We start from the raw sequence: 24,886 nt of genomic DNA, 5'->3' as shown, positions 1-24,886 counted from the left end.
TATTCTTACAATTTAATTAATTATGAGATGATAGATTTTATCTATAAAAATTTTGAATCATGAATAATAAGGAAACATAATCCTAACAAACAGTTCAATAGGATAAGTTTTTCAAATATAGATATGTTGTATTAATAGTTTTTTTCGTGTTGATCTCATGGATATGAAGAAAGGTATATATACATATATAAGTGTCAGGTGCATAGTAAAATAAATTTTAAATCGTCAGATAAATTTTAAATTGTCAATTCTGAAAACCCGACAATATAATAAATTTTTCAAATTTTTATATCAAACGGAGATTTGAATCCCAATTGTGACTTCATCCCTGATCCCACTTCTTATGGTCTCACCGTTGATAATCAATGAGGACAGTAGAAATAACTAACTACTAATTACAGGGTATTTAAAAAAACATATATATATCTTTGAAACAAATTATATATATATATATATATATATATAGATATATATTCACTCAGGCACTTCCGGTATGCTTTGCAGCTCTGGCCTCCAATGCCCGGCCTGATCTTCTTGCTCACGGCGGGCCTCCCTCCACGATTCACTCGCCAGTTCCGCCAGAATTCGCCGGAACGCCACCGGCCGATCGCCGTTGACCTGATGCAGCAGCTCCTCTAATTGCTTCTTGCTTACTTTGATCTTGATCTTTGTCGTCGCAGTCCTCTTCCTCCTGTTCTCTTCTTCCACCTCCTCCTCCGACCTATTTAGTAAACTGATCCTGCCTTCTCTCTGCCTCTCGTGGCGCCAGCTTGGGCTTTGGGATTCCCACTCGTCCTCCTCGTCCACCCACGTCGCCGGCCTCTCCGAGTCGATGCAGTTCCCCATCGAAGCTCTGCTTCTTCTAGATGAGCAAATCGAATGATTTTTTCCCCTCTTGTTTTTTTTCTGTCAATTAGAATGCGCGTGACGGATGAAATCAGAAGGGAGGTGACTAGAGATTAAGAGGTCTCGATTTATAAAGGCGAACTGGAGATGAGGCATGCAAACGAGCACGTGACAATCACGTGGTCAATCTAGCCCAGATATTAGTAAACTAAAATTGTTCTTGATTCGTGGAAGTCGCTGGTGAGCCAGACCAACACAGCCGGCGGCGGGGCCTGGCGGTGGTGGAGTGGAGGGGGCGGTTGGCCGGCTGGTGACTTGCTTCGGGGCCACTGCTGGTGGTGGGCGGCGGGTCCCGGAGGAGACGAAGCCGGCATGGTGTGAACCGGCGATCGCGCGGAATGTTTGGTTGGATTTCGCGATCGTTTGTGTGTACGCAATGTAATGGAATCTATATCCTAAACACAGTTCGGCCCTCAAAGGCACGTGCTTTGTGCATGTTTGTCACTATTTTCCTATTTGTTTCCCATTTTTCTGTAAAGAAATTGTAAAATTTAATTAATTATTCGTAAGTTAGGAAGTGTGGTAAAATTTGCTTTTGGCGAGTCATCTACGAAAGTTCAGAAATACTATTCCTAGAAAAAAAAATCCTGATTAATTGTTTATAAATCGATCTACCTTCCTTTCTTTTCAAAACAAAAAGTTTATGAAGTGAGAAAATTTTTCTTTCATTTTCTTCCCTTCAACGCAATCAAATACAGACTGTAGTTTCTCAATTCTTGTATGAACTGTGCCTTTTCGTCAACAAAGTGCTCCTGCTGTTTTCAAAGTTACTTTGCCATTTCATGCTGCAGAAGATTCTTAATTATCTTCAGTGCAAAAATATGGATTTGATAAAGAACTGCACGCTTGTTCCAACAGTGTATGGGCTTTGGGATTGATTCGTTCATCTTTATTTGAGCGGGTGGAACATGATGTTCACTTTATTTAGGAGGTAAGACCAAGTTTACTCTTCTTTTCTCTGTTGCTTCCATGTTTTAATCTTTCCTCTGCTTTTGCTTAAAGCTTATTGACCTAAAGTTGTGAATAGCTTCTTCTTTCAACAAATGATTACTAAGCCAATCACCTCCTTGCCTTCAACTCATTGAAGTCTCAAAATTGCTAGCAATTCATTACCACGGAAACCCTAAAGACTCAAAAGAAAACAAGTTTGAGTGTGTAAGGAGACCATGAAAGGAATCTAGGCAACACAACAAGTGTGAAAAAGCTTCTGTTCTTCAAATTCAATTCCTATTTCTTATAATCCACAATTAAATAAAGCTCTGAAACTTTAGGCATATTCTTTAGGTCTAAGAGGTCTTCTTCTATTAAATGGAGGTCATTCTCAGATACGTACTTTTATAGTCCTGACTCATGAAAAATGTACCGACTGAAGGTTATGGAGAATCTTAGATAAGAAGACTCATTCCAATCTTAGAGAAACATGGGCATGGCCCTTGAATACAGCGAAGCTGGAACATCTGCTTGAGAACCAAAAGGCTGCAATTTACAGAGAAATTAGTTTACAAAATTTGCTTGCTATGTACAGAGCCACCAGGTCATTCACTTGAGTATCTTGAAGTCCAGTACTCCTCAATCTCTTTAGCTGTTCTCCCTGGGATTCTCCCGGCAATCAGTGTCCACCTGCTTCCCCAAAACAACAAGAAACAGAAAATAAAAACTTGCACGACAAATAACTTGAAACAAATCGAGAGCCCACCAACCTCCTTCCCACTAAACTATACATTCTGGCAATTAAATTCTCTTCATCCTCTGAGAAACTCATCTTGGAATCTCGACTATTTCCATCTTGAAGCAATAGAAGAGAGTAAAACATATGGTCACTCAAACAGAAAAGATACAATTAATTTCAGAGATGCACCTTTGGAAACAGTCTTAGCATCATCTGATGACTGATCCAATTTTGACATACTTCAACAAATATAACAGGTGCCAAAACGAAGTATAAATGTATTGGAATGGGGAGGGAAGTTGTGGGGGCGTGATGGACAAGCAATGGGGTCATGAGTTGGACTATATAGGAAGGACAGGTGGGAAGAAGACTGGACGGTGTGACTGGTGGTTATTCTCTTGAACAGGACATTTGCCATTGGAAAGGTAGATGGATACGGAACACAGAAATTAAATTCATTTTTTTTTTTGTCGATAACTAATAATTTGCAGGTGATCTTATCTCTGAACCAAGAGACCATCTCTTTTGAGTGCTTCCAAGTTCCAAGTCATTGTCTAAATGCCTCTGTTTTTAGAAGCTCAAGGTATTTTGCTCCAAATGTCATATCCCGAGGAGTCTTTTATCAAAAGAAATTTTGATAACAACTTTTATATATATATATATATATATATATATATATATATATATATATATATATATATATATATATATATATATATATATATATATATAAAAGTATCCATGCATTTTAATAGTAAAAAATCAAATCAAAACAACGATAAAGAAATCATCTCAAATATCCTACTCAACTACACCCATAAAAACTCAAATCATCAGCATACATCTAAACCTACCTCTTCTACCGTCTAGGCAGACATGTAGGAAAATATACCAAATGAAAATTCATCGATAATAAAGAATCATACAAGATCCAAAGTGCCAAAAAAATACAAGGCTGAAAACATAGACGATAGATAACATAATAAGGAAAAAAACAAGGAAAATATCCAAAACAGAAATTCTCGCAATCTGGAGGGGGACTAGCGACTGGAAATTCTCCTGACAGCCTCAACCTAAAAATGGTAATATCAACGGGGTGAGTCAACTCCTCAGTAGGTAACTACTGACATGTATAGTAAGAAATAAAAACTAATAATAAATATACGTACAGACTCCTGGATATATCATATGGAAAATATAAAACTGTAACGAGAAGGAGTATCTGTACTAACTAGGACCTGGGGATACGGATAACAAGGTCATCAGCCCGAGAGTATCATAAATCCTGTATCCATGTCAAACATATGCACGCACCAAATATGCAGCATATAAAGTGCAGCAAACACAAGTAATAAATGCAGTCAGTGCATATGATGCAACATGTTCTGATCACCCCTGACACCAGTCAGCCGTCTCACTTACGATGATGAGACCGAGTGGGTAGGGCTATAACAACTGTGCACTCTGCTATCACTGCTCCTGAGTGACCGAGTGGACGAGATGCTGTCGGAGTACACCTATCCTCCTTGCCCCAAATCATAAGTGGGGGAGCTCAATGCTCTCATCTCCCTGAAACAATCTAGAAGAGAGATCCATGTCCTGCTACCACGCTGTGTCACACTACCCATGAGTGGACCAGCGGAGCCTTTGACAGAGCAATCTGCTGCAACACACCCTGCCTGATAAAAACCACTAACCCATGAGTGGTTATGTGTGCAGATCCATGAAACTGGTGATGTGCTCAACAATAATTGAATTAACTATCGCACAGCATGCAATCATGCGAGATGATACATGACACTAAGCATGGAAATATCCTGATCCTATCCATCTCTACAAAATGTGTTCCCAAAGATATATGGATTAAATAGAATGTCCTAGGTACACAGGTCAGGTATGGTAAAATAAATTAATGTCCTGAACATAATAAGGCATGGTATGTCATTACTTTAAGGACATAAATAATCAAAGGAACATGAATGCAAAAGCAGGTAATAAATACAGCATGCTCAGGTACTAGATAATGACATACCAATGCAGAAATGAACATAAATATTACTACTCGATAAATATTACTATGCATATCAAACGACAATATCTAAAAAATAAGTCAAAGTATCCGCCTTAAAAATGGAGATCGAGCTAAATAACCTCTGCGTCGAAGTGCTCATTCCAAATCAATGTCCTGTAATGACCACATTTAATTTAGCTACATATATATCACCTAGCTAAAGTAATTTCGTAATTACCAAAACCCTATTTCGTTCATTTATTCTCGATTAACTAACAATTTGGATCTAACCGCAGCTTAGATTAGACCCGACACTTTAACCCTAATTAAATATAACACAACGTTCAACTAGGGTTAATTATTCCATCATACGGGTTAAACCTAACGAACCAGATGAATAACATCTAACCATGTAAATCCAAATTCACTACAAAATGTAACACGATTCTACACTTTACCTCAAATCATAGCCCTGTTTGCTGCTAATGAAAAGTCGTTTGCTGCTGGAATGAGGGGTTGTCGGCTGTTGCAATTCAAGGTAAGCAGCTGTTGGACAAGAACTCCTGAAAGCGAAAACCACCTTGCTGGGTTCTTCCCTACTGGTTGGAATTCAACCATGAGATCAAGAGTGGAGATCACGAATCAGATAAAGGAATGGAAAACACTAGTCCAACCATAACCTAATTCCAACCAAAACTATTCATCTTACCTCTTCCTCTCCAGTTGCTAATGACGATCAAGGATTCTGGCGAAGGAAACTTCCAATTATCAGTAATGTGTTGGTTGGAAACCAGTAGATCCTAAAACCAGATATCTAGAATCAACCCACCTAAAGATCAGATATCCAAAGTAGAGGTTAGGGCCGAATACCTACCTCAAAGACCACTACTAGGGCACCGAGTCGGGGGAAAAATAAAATAAATCCAGAGGGGAAGTAGAAGACTCTTCGCTGACCCTCGGAGTCCTGGTAGCCCTTCCACTCCGACGATTAGTGGTGGCTCCGACTTGATCCGGTGGCGTCAAAGCAAAATAGGGCACATGTGGCGCAAGGAAGATAAAGATCGGGTGAGGAGATGCCGGGGGAAGGCTAAGGCATGGTGAGAGATCGGCTGGGGAATCTCGGTGGCTGGCACAGAGGAGATCGAAGAGGGGGTGGCAGCGCATCCTGATCTCAGCGACGGAGATAGGGAAGAAGAAGGGAAAGAAGAAAAAGAAGAAGATGCAAAATCCTCGACCACGACTTTAATCGCGAGGAAGTAGAAACCGTCGCTTGAGTCGCCGGTTGGGAAAAGGAGCGGTTAGGGAGGAGATCGGGAGAGGAGAAGGCGCAGGGGAAAAGAGAGGGGTTAGGGCACGGCGACAAGAGAGGAGAAAAAAAAATAAAAGAAAAAGAAAAGAAAAGAAAAAGAAAAAATTCAACTTTTCTTCGTTTAAATGAGGTAACCTAAATATGCTTTTCCGTGATCTAATATTTACCCCTATAACCTACACCATACGATCTCCGAAAAATTTCCAGAAAATTTCTAAAAATTCCCTTATTGTGATTCGTCCATTTTCGGTATTTTACACCAAACGCTAGCTTTTGTTATCTAATCAATATTTTTAGTTATTACGTTGAATTTCAATAATCACCAGAAGTCCATACAAGAACAAACACCATCCCTGAAATGGTGGAACCGATTCCTATCCCTTACAACTATCTCACATTCATAAGTCTTAGATGATATCTTAGTGAAGGAGTGACAATCCTCACAAATGCGAAGGTTTTTCATAATCCTGATAGTATTGCCCGGTTTCCCATTGATCAATCCAAAAGCAAGTGCTTGCTTCTCACTATGGTGATGAAGTGCAGTGCCTTTCTCTCCTTCATCCATCTCGATCAACACTTGATCAGTGCTAGGTTCATGTCCTGCTAGCCTCACCTTTCTACTCATCTCGTCTAACTTGGCGTAGATTTCTCTTCTTTGGGGGTGAGCATTATCTCCTGCAATGAACTCATGAACACTTCCTTTCAAATTTATGAAGCTACTCCCTGGTGTTTTGGTGACTCCTCTCTCTTTCATCAACCTCCTCATCTCGGCTACTTCAGCCCACCTCCCTTTTGCTGCATAGATGTTCGACAGCAATACGTAGCGCCCGCTGTTTCTTGGCTCCAACTCAAGGAGTTGTTTGCTGATACGCTCTGCTAAAGTGTCGTTCTTGTGAATTCTACAAGAGTTCAATAGGGCTCCCCAAACTGCACTGTTAGGCTTCATCGGCATTTGCTCAATCACCTCCTCAGATTTGTCCAAAAGACCAGCTCGACCATAAAGATCGACCAAACAACAATAGTGCTGGACATTTGGCTCCAATCCATAAACGTTGTTGATTGCTTTGAAGTACTTCACTCCGTCGTCAACTAGCCCGGCATGGCTACAAGCATTCAACACGCCAATGAAGCACACCTCATTTGGCAGCACACCGTTTGCCTCCATCTCTGCAAACAAGTGCAGTGCATCTCTAGCACGCCCGTTGATCGCGAGCCCTGAGATCATGGCGCTCCATGTTGTCACATTCTTCTCTTCCATTGAGTCGAACCTCTCGAAAGCCTTCTCCACGCAACCACACTTCAGGTACATGTCCACAAGTGCAGTACCGATCCTAACAGTAACTTGCGTGTTCTTCCTTCTAATATACTCCTCCACCCACAGGCCTTGCTCAATCGCCCCAAAGTGAGCGCAAGCACAGAGGATGTTGACCAATATACTCTCATTGGGTTCCAATCTCTGCTTCAACATCTCACGGAACAGCTCCAGCGCTTCTTTGAATTGGCTGCTTTGAAGATACCCATCGATCATCACGCTCCAAGCGATGACATTTCTTTCCGCCATTTCATCGAACAGCTTGCGTGCCTCCTCCACTCGACCACAGCTCAAGTAACCACCCATCATCATGTTCACCGAAGCATCGTTGCGTTCGGAAACGCCATCAAAAATGAATCTTGCGCGGTCCACCAGGCCACGCGAAGCGTACATTCGCACCAAGAAGTTTTGGGTGGGCGTTTGCGAGGTGAATCCAAGCTTCAGCGCCTGAGCGTGAACCGTTTCACCGAGCTGAAGGGAGGGCATGCCAGCGCAAGCTCTGAGGAGGAGAGGGAAGGTGTGGGGGCTTGGGAAGTCGCGAACGGAGGACCGGAGGACGTCGGCGTAGAAGAGGAGGGCGTCGATCGGACTGGCGCGGCCGACGTAGCCCCGGAGGAGGGCGTCGGCAGTGAAGGCGTCGGGGGAGGGGATCCGGGAGAAGATGAGGCGGGCGTAGTGGAGGGAGCCGGCTGGGGAGAGGGCAGCGAAGGAGAGGACGCGGGAGGCGACGAAGGGATCGCGGAAGGCGCCGGAAGTGAGGGTGTGGGAGTGGATCTGGTGGAGGTGGCGCATGGAGGTGCAGGAGAGGAGGTGGCGGAGGATGGGGAATTGCGAGGCCAGCTCGGGAGTGGGAAGCCATGGGAGGTTCTGCGTGGGGGCTTGGGTTTGAGGGGGAGAAGCAGATAGCGAATAGGAGAGCATAGTGGCGGTCATGCAACGGCACGGATGGCACGGTCCTATATAAATCAATGGATTGGGGTTTTAAGAAGGCTGGCCGGGCTGGGAACGGCTGGTTCAGTTAGTCCGTTTATACAAGTTGTTTTCTATGAGCTTGATTCGTAAGTCTATGGCGCCCTCGTGAAACTTTGTAAGTTGTTTTCTATGTTATATGAAAGTTTATCGAATGAATAGGCATGCTGTTATTTATCTGCTTGTAGTAATTCCCATTTAAGTTATAATGTACGATGAAAGGGAATTGTTATCAGAATTGGTCTCTAGTTAGTATGCTTCTTTCAGAAATTCTTTTCTTATTGAACTGTGTTAATCATGCAGGCTAAAGCAGGGTTTGGTTCATCATCAGAAATTGGGAAGGAGACTATGTTGCAGATTATCTGCGAGCTATTCTTTTCATTTTCTTATATCAGATATTCAGATTTTATAACCGGTTTAATCCTAAGATACACCATCTAGTCTCACATTCTGTCCACTAAGTGAATCACGATGAGTGATTTTTGACGTGGCGTCTCAATTTCACTAATAGTAAAATGTTGGGTATTTTATATGTCATCAGACATTTCAAAATTAATAAAGATTGGAACCGATTGAAACAAAAAATAAGAGTTGTAGTAAAAAAATTCCAAGTCGTATTTTTTTCCAAGGATAATTAATAAATACGTCCGACAAAATCGATCGGGAGAGGATGGGGAGCAAAGTCCCGTGTGGGTCCGATGAAGTCAGGGAGTGGGGCCTTTTGAGAACTTGTCTGATCGATGGTAATCTATTGGGAGAGAACGAGGAGCAGAGTCCCGTGCGGTCCGGCAAAATCGGAAAGTGGGACCCTTTGAGAATCTGCTCGATTGGCGGTAGTCGATTGAGAAAGAACGGGGAGTAGATCCCATGTGGATTCGGTGAAGCCGAGGAGTGGAGTCGTTTGAGAGCTTGTCTTATCAACGATAGTCAATCGGGAGAGAATGAGGAGCAGAGCCTCGTGCGGGTCCGATTGAGCCGGAGAGAGGGACCCTTTGAAAGTTGTTCCATTGGCGGTAGTCGGTCGGGAGAGAACGAGAAGCAGAGCCTGATGCATGTCCAACGGAGCCAGTGAGTGGGCCCTTTGAGAGCCTATCCAATCGGAAGAGAACAAGAAGTAGAGCTCCGTGCAAATCCGATGGAGTCAAGGAGCAGACCCTTTGAGAGCATATTCGATCAACTTAGTCGATTAAGAGAAGGAGATATTAATAGGTCAGTAGTTACTCAGTTTTTGACTTACTGTGAACTCTACTAAAGGACCTTCCTATTCCCCGTATCACACTAGATTTGATTTTTTTTTTCTAGTTCAAATTGTATAAATAATATCGTACGTTTAAGAATCAATGGCACTGATACAATGAAGAACTTTATCGATCAAGTTCTCTCAATTGCTAGCTCACTGAATTCTCTAATAGAGATAGAGAGTCATGATATAATTAATTAATAGCTATGCGAACAAAACGATTGAAGAAGATATCTTATTCAAAGTCGGAGGCAGTTGGAGAAGCCCTTTCGAAATTCGCCATCATCGTCTCATTTTTGTTCGAATGCGAAGTAGGCAGAGGGCTCGAAAAGCTTCCCGTTGCAAGAATTTGTTCCCGTTCATCGTCTGGTCCCCTCCACACTTCGGCCACCGGGGACGCCCATGCATCGACGTCATAGGAAGCGACAATGTGCGTGGGCCAATGATCAGATCAACATCTTTGATTTTAAGAATTCTTGGTAAATTGGATGAACAATAATTTATATAGAAAAGAATAGAAAGTTTTAAAAAAAAAATCATGGTGTATTTTGCAGAGAAATCTGTGCAAGGAAAGATCACTGCCTCGTGCGCGACAGCCTGGAGTCGATCATCTTCTGCTCGAACCTCTTCACTGCGCCGGCGGCGCGGCGGAGGGTGTCGTCGAGCACGTACGGGGTGCCGTCGTAGGTGAGGGCGGTGGCGTTGACGAACTCCCTGCAGGGCTCGCGGCGGTCGGCGATGGTGCCGTGGTAATGGAAGTATCTGATCCGGCCTTCCGTCTTGTGCGCGCTCTGGCCGGCCACGTTCTGCGACATGTGCACGCCCGTCGCGAACGCGCTCCGCGGCTGGATCGCGTACTTCCGGTCTCGCCTCACTCCCCTCTTCACGTCCCTGTACACCAACTTCTCCATTCCCCACATCCTACCAACAAGTCGAATCGAATCGAATCGAAGCTGTTATATTTATGATCAATCTCGATCAGAAGAAATGGAGGTGGCTAAGATTAAAATGGCACCTTGGAGTCTTGCCGTAGTCACTGGATTGACAGAGCTTGCTGGACATGGGCATCTGCTCGATGGTGAACTGCGAGTATCCGTCGAGCGAGGCGACCACCGAGTCGAGACTCGTTTTGGGAGGGAGATAGAGGAACTCGTCGATGTCGAAGAAGAAGATCCATTTCGCCATGAACTTGTACCTGTGGAGGCAATCGTTCACCACCAGGAATTGATTGTGGTAGTAGCCGTCGAACCTTTCTTGCTCTCTGATGTCCTGCAGGGTCACCATTCCCTTCTCCGCCCACGGCCGCAGCACCTCCATCACCGCCGGGTGGACGCCGCCGGCGTCGTGGATGACGAAGTGGGACTTGCTCACCCCGAAGAACCGCGCGTGGTAGGCCATCCATTCCCTGACGCGCTGCGGGCTGAGGTCGCCGTAGAGGGGGGAGCCGCAGTAGAGGTACTCGTACTTAGGCGGCGCCGAAAAGATGGACTCGTCCACGCTCCCTGGAGCTTCCTCCACCGCCACGAAATTCTCGGCAGCGGTGACCTCGCGGTCCCCGCCGCCACCCGTGGTGGCGTGGATGACGAGGCGGCCGCCGGAGCCGTCGAGGCCGACGGCGCTCGGGAAGGTGCAGTTGACGACGACGACGGTGTAGACCCGACCGTAGCCCCAGTCGGGGAGGATCTTGTAACCAGTAGCGAAGATGGGGGCGGAATTTTTGCCGCCGCCGCCGCCGCCGTGGGGGATCCATTCGCACTCGAATCGGGGCTTGGCGAAGACATGGAGAGGCTTGGAGGCGAGCCCCACGACGACGAAATTGTTCGCGCCGCCCCGGTAAGCTCCCATCTGGATGAAGAGGTACGCGGCGGAGCCGACCGGGTTGAAGGACCTCTTCACGACGGAGTCATTCCCGAGCCGTTCTGCTCTCAGAGAATGAACAATTTGAGGAAGAGAAGAAGAAGAGGAGGAGGAGGAGGAGGAGGAGGAGGAGGATAGATCAACAGGGTGCGATGGAGATGAATCGACTGCGGAAAAACATGAGAGAAAGCTAGAAGTTGAAGGGAAGAGCTCAAACAAAGTGATCAAAGAGCAAATGAAGAAGAGGGAGACGAGGAGGAGCTTCACCTCAGCACATTTCCAAGAAACATCAACAGAAAAATTCTTGCCATCCTTGTGCTTCTCCTTCGCCATTATTGTTACAACTTACAATAAAGAAGAAGAAGAAGATGATGAAGAAGAAGAAGAAGAACAGTGCAGAAGAGAAGAAGATGCTTTGCTTTTAAGAGCAACAATGGCCAAAGCAACTTTACTCGTCCAAATATCGTGGTGTATACTTCCAATATTCTGGAATTGTGTTCTTGGAAAGATTTGAGGAAAGAGACATAAAAGAAAAAGGAGACAAGCAAAGTCTGAATTGGAGATGTGCTGGGCTGCGCTATCAACCGATCTGAACGCACCATGTGAATTGATATGAAGCTTCCAGCCAAAAACGACTGTAGATTTGGCAGTCAGTCATTTTTGCAAAATATTTCTTCCAAAGATCGTGCCTGTCTCTCAAACAGCCCATCATACTTTGACATTGTCAGATCTTCTTCTATTGGTTTACAGTTGTAATTGGAGTGGGCAACAACCTAGGATGGCAGTGATAGAGGTGGTGATCATCTGATTACAAAATTACAAAAAAATGCCTAGATATGGGCTCGATCAGATTAGGATATGTGAAACTTGTTCGATAAGCTTGTTTATATCATTGTGAGATCGATTCGAGAGTGTTTGTAAGAATAGAAAATTGCCTGTTGTTTGCACTTTGAAGCCTTTGTTGATTTAGGCAGGTGAGCTACTGCAAAAGGTTTGGTTAACTCCTAATGAATAACATAATGAATGGGCATGGAAATTTTAGAAAAAAAGATCTTTGCTAGTAAGACACATGCACATTTAGCAGAGAAGAATATAGGAAATCATGTATCATTGTTGGCATCATGCTGTAACCATTTGATATGTAAGGAATAAGTTAAAGACGTATCCAAAGACAATTGCCGCACTGTTGAAGGAACTACTAACATCAATAATCTTCAAGTGGAAACAGAAGATTGCATACTGGATAGAGTTTTTGCAAATCTAAGTGGAAACAGAGTAGCACCCTATTGATTATCTTACAATGAGTGCTATCGTTATCATCAATGTATCTTCACAGAGCTTCCACAAACACTCCCTCGAATCAAATTTTCATTAACAACAATCCTTTTCCTTTGCAAAAAGTAAGATGGCTTCTAGTGTTATCAAATTACACAACCGAACATTAAATTTATTAAATTCATTTACAACCCTACTAAATTTCGTTCCCACTAGGTTAATAGGCTCATTATACCTATATAAAAGAGTTCCATGGAGGGATTTACTAATGTTTGATAAAAATCAATATGTTTAAAATGCTAGTTTATCTTATCTCAACTTATGGGATAATTATATTTTTAGCCCCGTAAGTTGTGTCTTTTCCAATTTTGATCATGCATGCTATCTATAAATTCACATTATTAGTACATTAACTTGTATTTCTTTTCCAATTTCAATCTTTTTTTATTGAAAAATTAATTTGGGCATTTTTACTTTTGATGGATAAATCACCTATGTGGTAAATTTTTTAAGTCCACCAAAGTATTAATAATTTTTTAAGAATTTTATTTTTAAAGTGACGTGAATTTAATTTTTTGTTCCTTATTTATTTTAATGCTTTGGTGGACTTAAAAAATTTACCACATAGGCGATTTGACTACTAAAAGTAAAAATGTCCAAATTAATTTTTAATGTTATCATTGTTGTCGCCATCTAGGTAATTACCGATGATCAATTTGAATTCCAAATAAAAAATGATTGAAATTGAAAAACAATACAAGTTAATACATTAAGAATGTGAATTTATAGATAACATGATCAAAATTGAAAAAAAAAAATACAATTTACGAAACTTGCTGCTCTCTTCCTCAGCCTAAGTTGTCATGAAGAGTGAATGAAGAAATTTCTACATTAGAGCCATGTAAACACTGCCATCCATCAATCTTAATGTTTAATATACACTCCCAATTATGAATTTATTTATTTATTTTTGAAACATGGTCTTAATTATTCTATCAATAAAGTTCTTCATTGATCACATTCACCATGAGATCCAGAATTGGTACATGATCAGATGCATGCATGAACAATATATGTGCCTCAACTTAATTAACTTGCTGCCATTTGCAGCTAAAAAAAACGACTAACTGAAGTAAAACAGTGAAGAAATTATACAACCTAGCAATCCCATTGCAGTTCCTCCATGGACCCTCCTCCATTGTAAAAGTCTCCACAAGGCAACAAAGAATTGTCCATCATCTCGAGATCGAACGTCGCGGCGGCGGCGGCAGCACCGCCGCAATAGGCTTCCATCATCAACCCCTTCTCGCTGACGTCCAGTGTGGTTTGCACTTCCATCAGTTCATGATCCTTCCTTTGCACCACTTCATCTCCCACCTCAATTTGGTTTAGGGCTTCGAAATGCTCCATGTTGCTACCATCCCACATGCAATCATCCATAAAACTAGTTTGATTGTTGATGAACGAAGAAGGGGATGCAGTGTTTGTGTGGCCTAAAGAGGAAGAAGATGAAGCATTAGTGAAGCTCATCAGCACATGGTTGTCTTGGTAATGGAGGTTGGACGCAGGGACTATGCTCTCATGCAACCCATCATCAGATTGTGGCAGTCTCACCAGACTAGGTAAGGTGGTCAAGTCCACAGAGTTCTTGGCCATTTTTTTTATATCAGAACCTTTAGTTCTATCAAAGCCTTTGCTAGGGGAGCTAATGGTGAAGGGTGCAGTGGTGGAAGATTGGAAAAGCTCATTGTCTGAGTTGTTGGAGCTGTAAGTCGAGGGCCAGGGCCGCAAAGCCGGCATTAGGTTGTGTGTCTTTGGATCCAAGCCTTGAGCAATCAACTTCTTCTTTACGCATGAGTTCCAGAAATTCTTCACCTCATTGTCTGTTCTTCCGGGGAGATGCTTTGCTATTTGAGCCCATCTGAGTGCAAAAGTTACAAACATCAAAGGCCTCGTGCAGGAACCTGAGAAAAAAAAAATAATGAAACCCTAATTAGGGATCCAGGATTGCACCTGTTGCCTAAGATTCTGTGCACATCTATGATAAGTCTTTCTTCTTCTACTGAGAAGGAGCCCCTCTTTAGGTCAGGCTTCAGGTAATTGATCCACCTCAGCCTGCAACTCTTCCCACATCTCTGCAACCCTAAAATTGATCCCAAAGAAGTGAATAAAGAAAGATGAGAGAGAGAGAGAGAGAGAGAGAGATCTTATATACACCTGCTTCTTTAGGGACAGTGCTCCAGCAAGCATGGCCATGGGTGGTGATGTAGTTGAAGAGCTTCTCATCTTCTTCAGGCGACCAGAGTCCCCTCTTGATCTTCTGCTTGCTGCAGCAATGGTGACCCATTAATTTCCGAGGGCAAGCACTATTATCCCTGTCCAAACTATATATACAGCCCTGCCTGGTCCAACCCTAATCGTACAGTGGTTGTGCTATGTTCTTGTGAACAATTCTCTTATCATAAGAGCATATGCACCGTTTCTAAAGAAAATAACGAAGACAAGGAAAAGTGGTGTAGCTTAATCCACACTCATGACCAAAAACACCCAGCAAGAACTTTCTTGTGTTTCATCCAAACCCTCAATTTTCCTGTCCAACGCATGAGAATATAATATAATATCGGGTCAAAAGATGAATTAATTATGAGCAGTACGTTAATTCTTGAAGAAGCTTGGTATATATATCAACAATACAAGTGATAGCTATCGCAATGAATTCTCTCACTCGAGCATTGGTACTTGTACTGAAGTGAAAAGAGCAAATAAACTATCGACATAAGAAAAGATTTGATCCATTCTTATGGCACAAACCCAAAATAAGCAGGATGGTTGCTGACGAATTTTAATATGTGGCACATGAATGCATTTTTTAATATGGCCACCAAATGTACGATCGAAAAAAGAAAAAAAAAAAGAAAATCTAGTGGCCCGTGATATTGAGTTGTTTGTTTGTATAGGTGTTCAGTAATCAAGATAAAAAAGAGTAGTGTGGTGCCTACTGTAGCTTCTCTCCTTCCTCCACTCAAAGGTTTCTTGTTTCTTGGGGGTGTGTCAAAGTTGTGGTGGATGGTTGTTTAATCCCCAAAGCTTCCTAAACCCTTTTGGTTTCATCCCTTACTTGTTAACTCCCAGTGTTTTGTTAACAAGAATAACTGGAAGCCGAAGACAATGGTGAGAGACCTCATCACAGTTGAGGGACAGGATGCATCAAGCTGCCTTAAGCCTTGCTTCACTCCTTTTAAGTCCATCTCTCTCTTTGGGTGTCTAAGTTATCGAATCAAGAACCCTACTTGATTATGTGACTCTTACAAAACTCTTAATCAACTTTGAGCTTTGAACTTATAAACAACCTAGCTACTAAAATCCAATTAAACCTCGATCTCTTAGATTTTCAATTATTATAAAAAACTTTGGTTAGCATTTGACTTCTTTGACTTTCAATCATTCTGTCAAACTTTTGATTAACCTTGATATGCTAAGCTCTTGTTCAACCATAACCAGTTAGACTTTTAAGCAACTTGTACAACCTACACACTCAACACCCATATAAAAAAATACAATATGATATTAACTTTTTGTTAATTATATCAAACAACTTAATCAAGGTTGAGCACTTAAAGTATGATTGTCGATATGGCGATTGAGGTGGGGCCCTCTAAGTGAAGTCAAAGTTAAGGACGCCAGCTGACATGATAGTTAAAATCAAGGAGTGTCAACATTCTAGACTAGTGTGTACGATTCTTTCAACCTCATCATCCTACCGAACCCTTTGGTCGGTCAAACAATGGTTAGAGTTTGGAACCGAGTCAGTACACTCCAACGTAAAGTCCTCTTTATCATTCGGGCTACTATAATCAACTATTCTAGTTGAGCTATCCAGCCTAATAGACCTATGGTCTGATCGGATAAATGGAACACTTGGTATGATCGAACTCAGTGGCTAAACAGATGAGCCGAGTGAGGGATGAGTCCCCAACAACTTTATAAATCTGATCGGCTTATCCTTACTAGTAATTGTCGATCCGGTCACAGGAGGAACTCAGTCGGCTTGACATGTAAACATATGGTGGGCCCTGCAACCCAACTGCATAATATTCATTTTTGGCGCCTTGTACTATGAAGGACAAAGAATATTCTGCATACAAGTTATACATTAGAACTCTGCCAAACAGAGAGATTGCGGGTCCATTTTGGGAAAGGTGTCAGAACATCTTTATGGTTTGTCTTTTTTAAAATATTTTGAGATTAGTGCACAAATAAACAATAACACTATAAAAGGGTTCTTCATCTATAGGCGGAAGTACGCAATGCTACTCAATTTTACACACTCATAAATATTGTTCATCCTACTGTTCATCTATTTAACTCAATCACTGACTTGAGCGTCAGAGGGCCTACGTGGGGACTCCTTCCCTATCCCTATCACTAACACTCCTTTTGACACGCAAGACCGCTCGAAGTCATTTTTTGCTGAATCAGAATCTTCAAACAGTCAACGTCAGAGTTACCTTCTCAGCCAACCATCTTCTCTACTTTCAGACGGGATCATATTTGGTGCCATTTGTGAGAAATTCATCTACATCCAAAACGTGAAGATGAACAAGACTGGACGACTCACCATAATAACTTTGTCGCAAGAAGATTTAGAATTATTAATAGTCGCATGAGCGGCTAGATTGGCGCAACAGCAACAAGCAATAACTGTGTGACCTCTTCCTAACGACCCAACTGTATCTATAACCGGCCCGCAGGTTGAGTGCAAAACCCGAGTGGAAGGCCTGGCCGAATTCCAACAAATCCATCCTCCCCCGATCGCCATCCCGCTAGCACCTATGCAGCCGACTGGCCTTCCACCCGTACCTTCATCATTGATTGCATATCACTGAGCATTGTTCCGAACGCCCCTTGATGACATGGGCCCAACGGAAAGGTCTCAGGGATCATCTTCTGAGAATGCACTTGCCCGTGACCTGAGGAAACATAAAGCTCCGATGCCTAGCGACTCTCCTGAACGGGCAAGCATGTTGTTCTCCCAAGAAATATTAGAAGATAAGTTGTTGAGTCATTTCTGACCCCTGTCGATCGGAGAATACGGATGAGCGACCGACCCAGAGGACCATGCATCTATTCAAATTCAAAAAAGCAATTATCCTCCATCAGTACACAGATAGAGTCAAATGTCAAGTTGTCCTCACCACCTTATCTAGCTCGATACAAAGATGGTTCAACCGTCTCCCGAATGAGTCCACCTACTGCTTTAAGGATTTCCACAAAATATTCCTTCATCATTTTGCCAACAGTCGCCGCTACCACAAGATGACACTAATTAAGCATGCTTTCTCTCAAACAAGGGCCTAAGGAGACTCTGAGGGCTTATATTAAAAAATTCAATCAAGTGGTTATGGATGTTCCCTAGCTCAACTATCCTAGAGATTTTAGTGAGTGTCTTCTCTCAAAAGTTCACAATGGCGATTTCTTTCGATCCCTCATTAAAAAGCCTCCGAGGGATTTCTATCATCTGCTCGGACAAGCCACCACGTATATCAATATTGAAGAAGCTCAGTCCGCTCAAAAGGAGGTGGCTCCTTCTGCTCTTGTCACGCTCCCTAGCACCGAGTGCCCCCTCCTACTTTGCCACCCAAAGGGCCTTGATCAGGCCATCCATCACATCACCATGAGCCGAGGCCACATGTCCAACATGTAGAAGTCAGATAGACACGCTTCCCCGAGCTCCAACAATGGGCCTCCCATATTTTGCACCTACCACCGCTCAGGAACTCACAATATAGAATATTACTATCATTATAATCAAGAGTTATGTCAATCGGTTAATTAGGGGTTTCGCTAGTGATCCCCTTCTCCTAACCATTAGCGTCATCATGAACTGAACAGACCTCAGGCTGGAGCCTTGTAAGGGTTGATCGGAGCCAACAAAGGCCCCAACAAAAAAATAACTGAGCACCTGCTCGAGCATCTATAGAACAACCTCGCCAGTTGACTCAAGAAGAAGAAAATCATATCAATGCTGCCTGGGTCGACATTGATATGATTACAGGAGGTCTGACCGATGGTGATTCCAATCAGATAAGAAAGTCATATGTCCGCTGACTGAAGATCCACGCTGTCAAATGTAGCCAAGAGAAGGCACAGGGGCCAAAAATCATCTTTGGCCCCAAAGACTTGGAAGGAGTAAAGATACCATATGATGTCATAATTATTAAGGTTGTGATAGTTAACTATAACATATATCATACTTTTATTGACACAGGTAATTCAGTCAACATTATTTTTAAGAAGGTGTTCGAGCAACTTCAGATAGACAATAGCGAACTTCATCTAATGACAACACCTTTGTACGGGTTCACTAGCAGTGAGGTACAACTGATCGAACAAGTCTAGTCGACTATCTCTTTTGGGGAGGAGCCCCTCATGAGGATCCATCGCTCCAACTTCATTGTGGTGGATAGACCTTCTGCTTATAACATAATTTTAGGCTGACCAGTGTTAAACGAATTTCGAGCCATCGTCTCCATCTTCTGCCAAAAGATAAAATTCTCGATCGATAACTCGATCGGCGAAGTAAAAAGAAATCGACTAGTGGCATGTAAATGCTATGTGGAAGTGGTGAAGATCAAAGCTCGCGTCAACTTAAAAACTACTGAGTGTGAAAGCTCGGCTCGGGTTCTTATTACCTATAAAACTCAGAAGGAAAAAACTTGGATCGACCTTTGAGTGCGAATCATCTACAGTTCTATCGGGCTTGAGAGTATGCCTATATTAAATTAATGTAGATTGTAGAAATTTATACTCAATGAATGCAGGTAAATTCAACTCAAAAAGACCAAGTCCCAGACTCTTGTGTTGATCAGTCAAGTTATAAGTGAGATTGCTCTCACGACTAAGTCCAAACTCTCGAGTTGTTCGATTGACTTATAAGTGAACTTACTCTCACAACCAAGTCCTAGACTCTCATGTTGTTCGACTGAGTTATAAGTGAGCTTGCTCTTACGACCAAGTTCCAGACTCTCGAGCTGTTCGACCGAATTATAAGTGAACTTGATCTCACAATTAAGTCATAGACTCTCGCGTCATTCAGACGAGTTATAAGTGAGATTGCTCTCACGACCAAATACTATACTCTCATGTCGTTCAACCAAGTTATAAGTGAGCTTACTCTCACGGCTAAGTTCTGGACTCTCGTGTCATTCAGATAAGTTATAAGTGAGTCTGCTCTCATGTCCAAGTTTCAAACTCTCATGTCATTCAGATGAATTATAAGTGAGCTTGCACTCACGCCCAAGTCGTAGACTCTCATATCTTTCAGTTAAATTATAAATGAGCTTTCTCTCACACCCAAGTTCTAGACTCTCATGTTGTTCGATCGAGTTATAAGTGAAATTCTCACAACTAAGTCCCAGACTCTCATGTCATTCAGACGAGTTATAAGTAAGTTTGCTCTCATACCCAAGTCCTAGACTCTTGTGCCATTTTGACGAGTTATATGAACTTGCTCTCATGACTAAGTCTTAGACTCTCATGTCGTTCGATCGAGTTATAAGTGAGCTTGCTCTCACGACCAAGTACTAGACTCTCATGTCATTTGGACGAGTTATAATTAAGCTTGCTCTTATAGCCAAGTCCTAGATTATCATGTCATTCAACCGAATTATAAGTGAGTTTGCTCTCACAATTATGTCCTAAATTTTGTATCATTCGGCCAGTTATAAGTGAGATTGCTCTCACACCCAAGTCCTAGACTCTTGTGTCGTTCGACCGAGTTATAAGTGAGTTTTCTCTCACACCCAACTCCAGGCTCTTATGTTGTTTGGACGAGTTATGAATGAGCTTGCTCTCATGACAAAGTGTCAGACAGACTCTTGAGCCGATCAATCAAGTTATAAGTGAGATTTCTCTCATGACCAACTCCAGACTCTTGTGTCATTCAACCCAGTTATAAGTGAGCTTACTCTCATGACTAAGTTCCAGACTCTTGTTTTGATCAGATAAGTTATAAGTGAGTTTGCTCTGATGACTAAGTCATATGCTCTAGTTCAGATCAGATGAGTTATAAGTGAGTTTACTATCATGACTAAGTCTCAGATTCTTATGTCATTCAACCAATATAAGTGAGCGTGCTTTTATAACTAACTATAAAGAATTGATTGCTAGTTAAGGGCTCTTTGAGCTTGCAAATTGTGGAGTTACCCAAGTGTATGTTCACATAAATATCGCTCGAATAAGCTAGAAGATACAAGTGGAGGGGCGTGCAAAATGCTAAGGGATAAAATTTTTGAAGACCCCCAAACAAGGATAAATATATATAGCTAAGCATAAAGAGTTGTTAAATTTTTACAAACACCACGGAAAATCTTAAAAGAAATACTATGCAAAATATGGAAAGGTGTCCTCTAGGATGATTTCCATGATCTTCTAGCACCAGATAAAGTTTTTGGGAATGTTGGCCATTAGATAGCCTCCCTCCCTTGGCTATTTAATGGCCCGCTCTACTCCGTAGCTGAATATTTTGGTAGTCCAATTGGTGAGCATTTGATTGAAGTCCTTGGAACACAGACATTCCACTTGGAATACCTCCAACTAATCGAGCTCTTTTGCTTTGTAGCTTGCTAACTCAGCCTTCGAGGCCTACAACTCAGTTTTTAGAGCCTCTAGCTCGACGTCTTTTACCTCAAGGGCCTGTTGTTTCTCCTCGAGCTAAAGTTCCTTGATAGCTTGCTCAGCCGCTCGGTTGGCCTGTTTGGAGAGAAGGGTGGCCTCTACTTCTTTCATTTTCTTAGCTAAGATCTGTGTATCCTTGTTCTTGATATTTAAGTCTTCTATGGCCCTAAGCTTCCGAGTGTTGGCCTACTGGAGGTGTGAATTAAAAATCTGCACTTGTTTTTAGAGCCTCTCGAGTTGGATAGCCTGATCATGTTTTTTTTATCTTTTTCTATTGTCAGGGTCCGCTCGGCCCCCAATAGTAGATCCGACTGACTATCTAACTCTTTCTTTAGTTGAGCTACCTCTGTTGATAGCCACTCGGGTGAGCCTTGTGATGCGCTCGTTCCCCCGACCGTGCCCTGTAGAAATTTGTGCTCGTGGTTCAACTTAGCCAATTTTTGACATAAGGCTAAGTCAACCACCCAAAACTATCAAAGTAAAGAGAATGTTAGTTGAAGTATACAAGATAGAGGAATGCATAAGTGCAAAGAAGATTTACGCTGGTGATATCTTGAATAAAGTAGTTGACTAACTCCTCTGGTGAGCTCGACGCCTCTCGAGCTCGGGAATCTGCCCAAGTTTGGGCCAGGGGACCTTGGATCTTTATTTTATGTTTCGAGGCAAGTGGCTCAGTTGGGTGAGTGTTAAGCCATTTATGAGAAGATAACCTAAGGGTGGCTTTGACCTGCTTAGGTTTACTTGGTTCACTTGGCTCCGAGCTGGATTTAGATCTGCCCTTAGACTTGGAAAGGGCAACCAAGATTATTATCAAAAGAGTCGATGTCGGCTCATTCGGGGGTGGCAATAGAAAGGAGACAAGTTATGCTGGAATAACTCCGATTGGCAATTCGGAAAGGGATGGATCAAGAGTTCAACGAAGGTTGTGGACTCAGAGGGAATAGCTACTAGTAGCAATGAAGGACGTGGGGTGGCAAGTCCTCGGTGTTGGCGGCAGTGTCGCTCTCGGTGGCTCGGCTCATTTCCTTTCGCCATTAGACTCCTTGGATGGGCCTATCGACGACAACCCATGGATTTCTAACTTGTCTTTCCCCTGAGTGTCGATCTCTTCATCTGCTAACTTTGTAGAGTCACTCAGCAAGGCCTTCCATATGGTTTTAGCTATAAAATAGGAAATGAAATTAGTTATATCCAACATCAATAAGAGGATGAATTTCTCACCGAAGCTGTAGGGTAGTCTAGTCCGGATAGGACTTAATACAAATATTTACAACACTCCCTCAGTCATCAACTTATGAATATGGTACTTCAGACCGGCTAGCTGAGCAGAGGCCTTGAGGTAGACCAACTTGTTGGGATCTAGCGCGCTAAACACGCGAAAGCGCAGCGGAAAAATACTAGATCCTCTTATCCAACGGATCCATGCGAAGGGAAGAAAACAATTTTCATGACAAATAATCTATGCTAACCTACATGATAGGATTATACCTTTGTTGCATGCCCTTCGCAATCCCGACAGCAACATTTTCTTTGGATCCAGACCTCAGCGCGTTCAAGTGTCCGTGCCTCTATGGTATCCACACGAACATATCCTTCGTTCGCCCTACGCACGAAGCCTTCGGAGAAGAACCATCTTCTTGTGCTAGCAAGAAGTATGGTTCAGCCATGGAAGAAAATTCGGCCATGGAAGAAGGTTGAGGAAGATCAAGAGACACCCATCTCATCTAATGAAAAATCTCACCAAAAAACCTATTTATATTCATCCAATGAATATGAAGGGTTTTTTGTCTCTTTGTATTCCTCTTAATGGGTTGGATTATTATATTGGATTAACCATTAATCCAATAACCCAATAAGTCTAACCCATTGAGTGTAACTCATCAATCCAATTTGTCTAATTCGGATTGAACTCAATCCAATGAGTGGGTTCATTTGAGTCTAACTCAATTAGTAATCAAAAGACCTAATTATCTCATGATTGATTCTTAGGGCTAATTACTAACATAGCTCCCATTTGTACTTGCTTAACCCAGGAGGGTTGGGCAATTCCATTTACCACCTGGTCAACAAGGTTATGGGATGGGCCGGTCGGAGGAAGAAGTAGTGGGACTTCCATCTTTTATTAGACGAGGGAATTTTATTAAAGAATATTGCACCCACTTGGGCTTGAAAGATGAAGACACTCAACTTGGATTTCTTCAAATAGTAAAAATAATGGAAGAATTGAGGGTGCAAGGGGACTCAGTTTAGGCGGAAAGTATGATGGCCCTACATAGTAACTTAATGGAGTTAGGCGCTAACTGTTATAAAAGAATATGAAAATAGGAGCAAACCTCAAAGGAAAAAGGGCGCAAGGGAAAACGAATGTTGACTAGGAACTGATCCTTGAAAAAGACCATAAAGCTGGCTGGAGGAAGATGGGGATGGTCGTACCCAGAAGGGATGACGATTCGATAGGCAGGAGGAAGGTGGTAGGAGAGAAGCATCTCGTTCACCTCCTTGCTGTTAAAATCAAAGGCGGCAGAGGTGTACTAGAGCCCATGGACAGTGATAGGAAGGGAGGACAGTCACACCATGAAGAGAGGACAAAGAAGATCGAAAGTGAGTGAGAAATGGAACTTACTAAGAGAACAAGGAGTTTGATTAATCACTGGCTACAGCAAGTAGAAAACAGAGAAGAAGAAGAAGATGAAGAGAGGAATGCAAAAATGTTGAACTGGCGTTGAAGCATAAACATTAAAAATCTTACTGAGGATCTCTGAGAGTCGTTCGTTAAGGCTATAGAAAGGAGAGATTTAATTTGGACCATTAAAATTTAAACTAACAGTGGTCACATCGAATTTCAACAGACGACTATCACATCAGATATTCTCTCCATTAGTGTTTGACATATGACAATCAAATACTGGTGACATTTATGACGGATAGGAGGTAATAAGCAGACTTATGATGAAAAGGCATGTTCATCATGTTCAACATTAATGATAAGTGACATGGCATGTTTCCAAGGTATCAAAATAACATCAACATAAGCCGAGTGGCGATATAATGAATGAGCATCCAATCAGGAAATAGGGAATCCCAAAAATATTAGCAACTAAGTATAACATCAGTAATGAGCTGAGTGACAGTAAAGAGAATGAACGCCCGATCTGAGGATAAAGAACACAAACAACACAATTGTCCAGTCAGTCGGACTTATAGCCTCCTTTGACTAGACTTGAAGGGGAGACTTGTGATACAGCGATTGAGGTGGGTCCCTTGAGTCGGATCAAAGTCAAGGAGGTCGGCTGACATAACAGTCAAAGTCAAGGAGCGTCAGCATTCTGGGCTAGAGCGTACGATTATCTCAACCAAGCGTTCATCCGACCAGACCCTTTGGTAGGTCAGACCATATATGGTTGGAGTTCTGAACTGAGTTAGTACCCTCCAAAGTAAAGTCTTCTTCATCACTCTGGCTACATGATCAACTATTCCGATCGGGCCATCCAGTCGAACGGACCAATGGTCCAATTAGACAAATGGAACACTTGGTCTAATCGAACTTAGTGGCTAAATAGATGGGTCGAGTGAGGGACAAGTCCCTGACAACACTCTATAAATCTGATCGGTTTGCCCTTACAAGTGATTGTCGATTGGGTCACAGGAGGAACTCGGTCGAC

The 24,886-nt window shown here is 42.4% G+C and overlaps 4 protein-coding genes and 1 long non-coding RNA gene across 5 annotated transcripts; all 5 read right to left on the bottom strand.

The window, feature by feature from the left end:
* Nucleotides 1–474: 474 nt before the first annotated feature.
* LOC122040759 lies at nt 475–846 on the bottom strand. Its single transcript, XM_042600188.1, has one exon. It carries the CDS (start codon nt 844–846, stop codon nt 475–477), a length of 372 nt encoding a protein of 123 aa, XP_042456122.1.
* A 1,433-nt stretch (nt 847–2,279) lies between these two features.
* On the bottom strand, nt 2,280–3,127 carry LOC121971088. Its single transcript, XR_006109066.1, has 2 exons — nt 2,607–3,127; nt 2,280–2,526 (listed from the first exon to the last, which is right to left on the bottom strand). It is a non-coding gene; the product is annotated as an uncharacterized LOC121971088 (long non-coding RNA).
* Nucleotides 3,128–6,014: 2,887 nt separating this feature from the next.
* LOC121971067 (pentatricopeptide repeat-containing protein At5g66520-like) lies at nt 6,015–8,195 on the bottom strand. The gene has a single exon (XM_042522159.1). The coding sequence runs from the start codon at nt 8,138–8,140 to the stop codon at nt 6,215–6,217; it is 1,926 nt and encodes a 641-aa protein (XP_042378093.1). The 5' UTR covers nt 8,141–8,195; the 3' UTR covers nt 6,015–6,214.
* A 1,667-nt stretch (nt 8,196–9,862) lies between these two features.
* On the bottom strand, nt 9,863–11,849 carry LOC121971074 (galactan beta-1,4-galactosyltransferase GALS3-like). The gene is made up of 2 exons (XM_042522172.1): nt 10,432–11,849; nt 9,863–10,337 (listed from the first exon to the last, which is right to left on the bottom strand). Exons 1-2 carry the CDS (start codon nt 11,604–11,606, stop codon nt 9,992–9,994), a joined length of 1,521 nt encoding a protein of 506 aa, XP_042378106.1. The 5' UTR covers nt 11,607–11,849; the 3' UTR covers nt 9,863–9,991.
* A 1,692-nt stretch (nt 11,850–13,541) lies between these two features.
* On the bottom strand, nt 13,542–15,020 carry LOC121971082 (myb-related protein Zm38-like). The gene is made up of 3 exons (XM_042522184.1): nt 14,766–15,020; nt 14,562–14,691; nt 13,542–14,469 (listed from the first exon to the last, which is right to left on the bottom strand). The coding sequence occupies exons 1-3, from the start codon at nt 14,893–14,895 to the stop codon at nt 13,707–13,709; spliced, it is 1,023 nt and encodes a 340-aa protein (XP_042378118.1). The 5' UTR covers nt 14,896–15,020; the 3' UTR covers nt 13,542–13,706.
* Nucleotides 15,021–24,886: the final 9,866 nt, after the last annotated feature.

Source organism: Zingiber officinale, chromosome 1B (assembly GCF_018446385.1).
Source record: "Zingiber officinale cultivar Zhangliang chromosome 1B, Zo_v1.1, whole genome shotgun sequence".
NCBI classification, from domain to species: domain Eukaryota; kingdom Viridiplantae; phylum Streptophyta; class Magnoliopsida; order Zingiberales; family Zingiberaceae; genus Zingiber; species Zingiber officinale.
This window is presented reverse-complemented; position numbering and strand designations above follow the sequence as displayed.